We start from the raw sequence: 9012 nt of genomic DNA on the forward strand, positions 1-9012 counted from the left end.
TGGGAAAGGGTAATTATTTTTGTGCAATCAGAAAGTAGAGGTGACAATACTTTACCCGATCTGAATTTGACTTGAAGTTACCTGACATGAACTGAACTCGACCGGAAGTACCCAGTATGTTTAACTGGAAATATTTAGCAATGAGTATTAAGTATAAAACTGTGTGTTGTTAATTAGAGCATGCACCTGGTTACTTTACCCCATTCAGTTGGAGGTTTGCTTCAGAAAAAAAATGAGTGTCTGATGGGAAGAGAGGAAAAAGAACAAGGGGAGCAAAATGAGATGATGTATATTTTGTTTGTCACATGTCATTTGAATAGTTAAAGTCCAAATTAAGGGTTTTTTTTGGGTACAAGTCTAAATTAAAAGTGAAAAAAAACATTTCAAATTGAATCTCTTAGAAAAAAATAAAAATAAAAATCACCTAATTTTCATTGTCGTTGTAAACTTTTGATCATCAACATTACTAAGATAAAATATACTACGTATGAAAGAAAGAAAAAACTCAAAGTTCACCTGATAATGATTGACCAATTAATTAATAAATACATCGTAGAATTTAAGTACAAAGCACTTAAAACTTGTGAGAAATTTTAAAATTAATTTCAATTAACACCTATAAATTTTAAATTAATTTGTTAAGTTGTTTTTATTTTATTCTGTAGATCATTACTGGGCTTTTAAAATTATCTAAAATATTTAGTACTCCGTAATGGATAAGAAGACACTTCAAATAGAAGATCCATATTGTCAAAAATCTACTTGTACGAAGTATTTACTAGAACAACATTTTAACATGTCACTCACTTAACCCAAAATATCATAAAAAAAAAGTAAAAAAATATAGAAATAAGTAATTAAATATATAAAGTTTTCTTTTTTCTTTATCCAGCAAAAAAATGTAAAAAGAACAAAACAAATTATCTTTATTTTTTATATACCCCAAAACATACGAAGAAAAAGCCACGCGTTCTTGACTTATACGATCAGCGCGTGTGCTAATTTCAAGACCTGCTACAACAGTTGGGGCTTTTCCCACGTAAGCAACGGCCCCGCCTTATTTTGAGTGGTCCCCATATTTTTCTCTCTCCTCTCTCCAAACCCTAAATGCAGGACACATTCAATTCAAATTCACCCGAAACCCAAAAACCCCGAACTTCTTTAACCACATCATCGAACGACCCCAAAACAACCACGTGTAAATACCCTCAGATCTAAACCGTTGTTGACAGGTGTTACGGTCAGAAAAACGGGCAGGAGAGAGAAACACGGGTGAGCCTTTAGATCACATATCAACTTAAGTCGACGCTCCAGATTTTGCCCGTTATGAAGAAGGGTAGATCTTGGTTGCCTTTAAGAAGCGATGCCTCCCCTCACTGATTCCTCGCTCTCATCAAGGGTAAACCCTAAATCATCATCCTATCCATCAATTTTCTCTCTCTAGATTTTTCCGATTTCTCTTTTTCTCTCTCTAAATTTTTTACAAAATTCCCACCAGAAAATCTAAGAGAAGAAATTTCCACCATCGCCGGAAATTTTCGAATTGAGTTCACCGGAAAATTTTGGATTAAATTCGCCGGAAAGTTCCGATCGTCGTGTATTTTGTCAAATGGTATGGTGGCTATTCAGAGGGAAAACGACGTCGCATTTGTAACTGGAAATAAAAAAACGTCGAAATTATCGTCGGAGATTCGTCGGTTTTTATGGCGTCGGCGATGTTAGTTAGCCGAAATGAGTCGAGTAAATTTCTCTCACCAAATCATCATCAACCACCAAGAACATCAGCTAATTTCATGGGGAAAATCCCTTTTCTTAACCCTAACCCTAACCCTAACTTTACCCCTAACAACAACCACTTTTCTAGGAAGCAATTAAACCACCAAAATGGGGACGAATTACCGAATCCTGTCACCGACGATGCGGCGTCGTTTAATCATCATCAGAAGTCAAATGATGGCGGAGGGATGTCGCGTTACGTCCATTACGACATTACGAGGTATTCAAAGATGGAGATTCGTTCGTTGAAGAGTCGATTGATATCGGAGCTTGACAAAGTTCGTTCTCTCACAAATCAAATTGAGACTGGCGAGCTGCGGAATGTTTCGATTAACAACAATGGCAACCACCTCCCAAAGAAGCGACCCTTTCCGGTTCAACAGCCGGTGAAAGAGGTGAAACGCGGGAAGCAACAGCCGCAATCGCATCAGCAGCAACCAGCGTATGTGGCTAGTTCTCAAGTGATGAAAATGTGCGCGCAGGTTCTTTCGAAGGTGATGAAGCAGAAGGCTGGGTATGTTTTTAATGAGCCAGTCGATGTTGTTGGAATGGGGCTACATGATTATAATTCGATTGTGAAGCGGCCAATGGATCTTGGAACTATCAGGAAAAATATGGGGACTAAACTTTATCGAACGCCTGATGAATTTGCTGCAGATGTTCGTTTGACTTTCAACAATGCACTTATGTATAACCCTAAGGGGCATGAAGTTCATTCGTTGGCTGAGAAATTTCTTGAGAAATTTGAGCAGTGTTTCCGACCAGTTTATCACAAGTTTCAGCTGGAAAAGCAGCAGTACTTGAAGCAGCAGAAGGTGGAAACTCGGCCAAAGGAGGATATGATTGTGGTGGTTGATGAAGTCCAGGGGACTTCTTGGAGTAAAAACCCATCCCCTGAGCCTCCTAGGATCAGGAGTCCTCAGAAAAAGCCCGAGCCTCGGCCAGAACCAAGGTTGGAACCCCCACCAAGGCCAGAACCGAGGCAAGAACCCCCACCAAGGCCAGAACCGAGGCAAGAACCCCCACTAAGGTCAGAACCTCCACCCAGGCTTGAACCGAGGTTGGAGCCTCCCTTAAGGCCCACACCTCAACCCAGGTTTGAACCAAGGTTGGAGCCCCCGTCAAAGCCCGAAACCCCACCAAGGCATGTACCCGCACCTGAACCAGTGGAAGAACGGGCACATGTGCCATTGCAAGAGGTAGTTAGAGCGGGGTTGGTGGTAGCAGAGAGACGGTCGAAGTTGCCGAAGCCAAAAGCTAAGGATCCCAATAAGAGGGAGATGAATATGGAAGAGAAGCATAAGTTGGGAGCTGGGTTGCAGAGTTTACCGGAGGAGAAGATGTCACAGGTGATTCAGATAATCAGGAAGAGGAATGGGGATTTGACACAAGACGGGGATGAAATTGAGCTTGATATTGAGGCTGTTGATACGGAGACTCTGTGGGAACTTGATAGGTTTGTGACTAATTATAAGAAGATGGTCAGTAAGCAGAGGAGGCAAGCTTTGATGGATATGCCAAACGGCAATGTAGGTCATCATGATTATTCTGATCAGGTACATTTCATTTTCAAAACGTTCACCTTTTGGTATTGTATTCAAATTGAACTGTATTGAGCTTGATTGGATTTGTTGTGTTGCTGAATTGGGTTTCTAAAATTGATTGTATCCAGGTTGGTGTGAGTGAGAGGGTGACGGAAACGGCAAAGGCAGTGAAGAGAAGTGGAGGAGGAGATGTTGGGGATGAGGATGTGGATATTGGGGGGGATGAAGTGCCGGTCCACAATTTCCCTCCTGTTGAGATTGACAAAGATGATGATAGAAATCATGATGGTGACACTAGTAGTAGTAGTTCAAGCAGTTCAGGCAGTGATTCCTCTTCTTCAAGTGGTAAATACACTGACTGATTTATAATCTTAGCCATTGTTGGTTTATGTTGTTGTAACTACATTGTGGTGGAAATGGGATGAATTCTTATTTTGTAATGTGAAATTGCAGATTCTGATTCAGGGAGTTCATCGGGTAGTGATTCGGATGTTGATGATGCCCAATCACGCGACAACGAGTCTAAGAACATTCCCCATTGATGATAAATCAAAATCTCAAGATTGCTGGGATGAATGGCATTTTTTTGAGGGGTTCCTCCCTGTGCTCTCTTGTTCAAATTCGAGAAAAGGATTCCTTTTGTTGTTTGTTGTTGCTAAGAAAACATCAATTGTTGGCCTTTTGCTTAGTGTAGACTCATTGTACAGAGGAAGAGAAACTTTTGAGTAGGTTTTTTGTTGGTGGGGTCTCTCAAAATGGTGGTGGTTGCATTGCCGAAGGAAGAAGATCCAGAAGGAAATTGATGATGGGTTTTGCTTTTTGCACAAGGGAAGAATTTAACTTGCGAAGAAGAGGAAGAAAAGAAGCTTCAGAATAGTAATGTAAAGATGGTAGTACTAAGGCCTTTAAGGGTCACAAACAGGAAAAGAGAGGGAAATTTGTAGGGTAGGGAAGGTATTTTAGGTTAGGGAAAATGGTAGATTTCCCTTAAAAACAATTGTTAGTCTGTTAAAATGAAGGTAGGAAGGAGAGGTTGTTGTTTAAATTTTTGTTTTGATTTGAGAAGATGGGTATTTTAGGAGAGAGAAAGTTGGGATACTTTTGTACACATGACAACACCTTTTGCTTAAATACATGCGAAGAAGAGATTTATGATCCTAAAGTGCACTTGTTTATTTGCAATTTCTATTTTGTATAAAAAAGAAAAGTAGTGACAATGACAAATTGACAATGTTTTTGAGTTGCTGATAATTTTTTTTTTGATGATATGGATTATGGACAGACCAAAGTGTAGATGAAGAAGATATTTGAGCCAATTTGTATGTTTGCAGAGACCATATTTTGCTTAGCTGCTGATTTGCTGGTCCAGGGTGTGTTGGTGTGTCAACTTTTCCAGGTAGATCATAGATGCCTTTGCCAAAGTCATACACAGTAAGATGCTTTCTTATTACCAAATCTTCTTTTGCATAACATACCAGTCTGAAATCTGAATTTAGTTGTCCATAGTCCATACCCTTGTAGAGTTACCACATGAGCTGCCTCGTTAAAAACTAATAGCATTATAAGTAAAGCTTCTCTAATTATGTGACCAAAGTACGACCCTGAACATTGCTCAGCTTGGAGCATCTTCACTACCGGGTAGCATTTTTAGGCCATCTTAGCTACGGGTTTTGCTTTAACACAACTAGTTTGTGGCCCGAGCGTTGCTCCGGGTTTTATTTATAGTGGGATTTACTTTTTGTTAAAATAAAATGTGCAGGTGGTGCCATTATCGTATTTTCATGCAAGATCAGTGGCCGGTCAACAAACTTCTTTTCCATATCCGAAAATCAAAATAAAGTCGCGTTTTCTTTTTCATGATTAGTTGATTATTATATCCTTGTCAATGTTTCCCTCTTTTGCAATCATAATTACACTCCATTATCCTAAGTTTTTTTGTTTTGTAAACATAAGTTGAGAAGATAAGAATTATACATTTATAAGTTAAGTAATTAATCACCTTTTGTTTTTGTTTTTCCGTTATTTTCTTGAATTCATTATTATTCATTTTAGAAGGTTATATTTTATTATTTATAGAAAGATGTAACATCATTGTGGCTAGCTAAGATGGTAAGAATTGTAACTTTTAATTCAAGAGGTTTAGTGTTCAATTCATACTACATGCTTTTTTGTTGTCAATGACATGCCATGATATTTAGTAGTGATGACGTGGCGTAATAAGGGGAGCTTTACGCGACACATATACGTTCTTATAAATGTCTTTTAATATATTAGTATAGATGTTCACATCCTAGACTTGTATTTTTCTTACTGAATTTTGCCATTTTCCTTTGCTTTGAGTTTGAGTTTGAGTTAGTAATTTAAGCAACTATTTAATAATTGAAATAATACGAGGAGTTGAGAAAAATGGGTTGGGTAATGCTGTAGAATTAGATGTGACTTACCATGTGCTTGGCTGCCTGCCTGCTTAAAATAATTCCAAGAATGCCATTATTAAAACTTGAAACCTTATTATGGCTTTCCTACTTGGGACAACATATTACATAAACATCATAGGACCTAGTTGGTCGACCTTTCATTTTTTTTTATTTTAACTTGATGTCAGCATTTTTCTAATGGTAGCTGAATGCGACCATCTAAACATTGGTTTACTTCTCCGACGATTATTAACCCGTTACAGTAAGTCAAGACGCTACATATTCATCTGAATTTCATTTTTTTAAAACTTATTTCAGTTCTTAATTAAACTAAGTTTAATATTATCTTATCTAAACATAACTTATCGTCTCGTACATAAAACAGGAAAAAACAATGTTTTCATTATTGTAAGCTAATTGGTACATGTTGCCATTTACGTGTTTGTTTTATACTTTTATAGATGGGCAATAAAATGGCATTGTCACTTTAATTGGTTCATGTGAGTACTTTCGTAGTTCATTCATCTAATTTATCAAAAATGATAAAGGTCGCAACATGCGACCTTTAAGCCGTGTCAATGATGACATGACATGCTTATGTGTCATGATTTAAATTGGAAATTAAAATATTTAACTTATATAACCTAATATACATGTTTCAGAAAAAAGTAAGAAAATTTTAATAATCTAATTTGTTTCTTTCTTTATATCGATTACCTTATTTACATATTTTCATACTAAAAATATTGCATTGATAGTAAAAATGTTCTGATGACGCATAGTCTATGTGGCGCCTATATGTACCAATTAAATTGCGACACGTAAGATTGCGACAACTAAATATTGTCGCAACCTGCGACCTTTATCATCACCCCTAGTTTATAATCACCCTTTTGGCGAGTTAATCTAACAGATGGGGTTTAACCTTTTGAACTTTTCACCGTTTAGTACCTATATTTTTTTTTCACTGTTTGGGACCTCATTCCACTTTTCCGGTCAATTTAACTAGAGTACATTAAAAGGCTAGGTCCTTGGGTTAAAAGGTTAAAGTAAATCCAAAGTTTGAGGACTAACTTTTTCGTTTTTTCACCTTTCAGGGTCGAACTTTCTTTTTTCACATGTTAAAACCTCATTCATGTTTTCATGTAATTCCAATTCAATTATTAAAGTTTTTTAATCATTAACATATAATAAGCTCAAATTGAAATAATATGTAACCTAATTCACAAACTTTGCCCATATATAAATTGATTTGGGCATAAGATAATCTAAAGAATAAAGAAGCAAATAATTATTTACAAGTTGATCATATTTTATATATTCGGTTATGGTGTTCAATGGGAATAGAAGAATTAAGCAATATAGCGGAGTACAATATTACGGAGTACAATTATACTCAAAGGTTTACGGGGGAAGGTGGAACTAAAAATACACTATGGAATTTTCTTTCCCGGGACCCAAGCTGTAAGGAAGATCCGCCTTTTATGGTATATCCTCGCAATTATTTGTGGTTTGTTTGAAGAATATTAATAATGTCCACACAAAAAAACGTAAAAATAATAAATATGGGTTAATTTTAAACGAATTCTGATTTTGATCGCAAGTTAATATATCATACTAGTTCTTGATTGTTTTATATGAGTAAAGACAATTGGATTATTGATGCCCATAATTAATGAGGTATTAAAATGATTTCTGCTTACCTCAATCAAAATTAACCAACAATTTCTATTTTTGACCTCAATTTTTTCTATAAAATATTCAAATCAGTTGTTATTGGATTACATAAATTAAGTTTCAACTATTAAAGGTCTTATAAATGAGAAAAGATTATCTATGGTGTTTGGAGAAGAGTACTATGTAGTTTTAATTGTATGAAGGGTTTGGGAAAGACAAATTATTATTAAATATAATAATAACAATTACTACATAATAATTATTACGGAGTATTATTAATTCGAGTGCTAATTTATTTTTTGCATTTTATTGATTTTTTTTTTTGTAAATAACGTTGGTATGCAAAAAATAGGTATGAGGTTCAAAAAGGTGAAAAAAATTACTCAGGTCATGAACGGTGAAAAAATCAAAAGGTTGGACCCTAACTTTTGGCTTAATTTATTATTTGAATGATAGTGTGTTTAACGGTGGGTTAAACTATGGTTACTTAGCTGGAAAATGAAAATGAGGCCCCAAAAGGTGAAAAAAAAGGTTGAAGTCCTAAAAGGTGAAAAAACCAAAAGGTTGGACCCCAACCTTTAGCTTAACTCCCCTTTTGGCGCAATTTAGAAGGTGGACCATGGTGCACATCGAGCATGGTGCACCTTAAGAACACTAGTATATAATTGAAAGAACATCTGGTTACGAGAAAAGAACATGAATAATTTTTTTATTTAGGTTTTTAATAAATAGTAAAATAATATATTATTTTTATAACAAAAAAGTATCGCATGTTCTTTTGTTTATGCATATATGTTCTTTTGGTGCACCATGCTCTACGTGCACCACGGTCCATAGTCCACAAATTGCCCTTTTGGTCTTTTAGCGCTATGGCAAAATGAAGCCCATCGTATTACGCAATTTTGATATATATCTTAATTCCCTTCATCCATAAAAGGTTGTTATAAATCACATTTTTTACTTTATTAAGAAAGTTGGCAAACGAAAAATAAATGGATTGATAGTTTTGTCATTTTGCTAATATAAATAATTGATATGCGACAAACTCAAAAGGACGAACTGAAAAAGAATTTGGGACAATGTTTTAGAGACGAAAAGAGTATAGACTATAAAATCATTGTTGATATTGAAGCCCATATTCATTCATTGTGTTGTCTCATACTCCACACTCCGTAAAAGAAACACATTCTTTGTAAGATGAGCTTGTGAGAATGACATGAATTATGGTGTTTCATTTTGTTAAACTTGATGTTCAGAGTCTGAGGCTCTCATCTCTTTCGCGATTTCTCACTCCACTGTGGTTCACGTTATCCGAAACTCTCATTTCTTAATACTAATATCGTTTAACCTATACTCCTAAAAAGTATGGAAGGAGTATAATTCTTCGTAATAGGTCCACAATATTTGCCCCACTTGCGTACACTTTTAAAATTGAAAAAGACAATGATAATCCCGAGCAATTTCGGACAAAAATGCTTAAAGATGTCGAAATTCTCAAAATATGCCCCTTTCTTATATAATTCCCAATCTACTATCCAAATAATTTTATATAAATGCAGTTTCCCATAAGAATCTAACCATACATATTTGTATAATTA

At 35.7% G+C, this 9012-nt stretch overlaps 1 protein-coding gene across 1 annotated transcript; it reads left to right on the forward strand.

The window, feature by feature from the left end:
- Positions 1–1384: 1384 nt before the first annotated feature.
- LOC110787996 (transcription factor GTE7) lies at positions 1385–4482 on the forward strand. The gene is made up of 3 exons (XM_021992627.2): positions 1385–3332; positions 3449–3665; positions 3774–4482. Exons 1-3 carry the CDS (start codon positions 1704–1706, stop codon positions 3860–3862), a joined length of 1935 nt encoding a protein of 644 aa, XP_021848319.1. The 5' UTR covers positions 1385–1703; the 3' UTR covers positions 3863–4482.
- Positions 4483–9012: the final 4530 nt, after the last annotated feature.

The sequence above is a fragment of the Spinacia oleracea genome, chromosome 4 (genome assembly GCF_020520425.1).
Source record: "Spinacia oleracea cultivar Varoflay chromosome 4, BTI_SOV_V1, whole genome shotgun sequence".
Classification (NCBI taxonomy): domain Eukaryota; kingdom Viridiplantae; phylum Streptophyta; class Magnoliopsida; order Caryophyllales; family Amaranthaceae; genus Spinacia; species Spinacia oleracea.

Bases quoted from the DNA above. Each gene is read 5' to 3' on its own strand.
- LOC110787996 (XM_021992627.2), top strand. From the start codon at position 1,704: ATGGCGTCGGCGATGTTAGTTAGCCGAAATGAGTCGAGTAAATTTCTC. The intron at 3,333-3,448 runs GTACATTTCATT...GATTGTATCCAG, and splicing joins ATCATGATTATTCTGATCAG to GTTGGTGTGAGTGAGAGGGT. The intron at 3,666-3,773 runs GTAAATACACTG...GTGAAATTGCAG, and splicing joins TGATTCCTCTTCTTCAAGTG to ATTCTGATTCAGGGAGTTCA.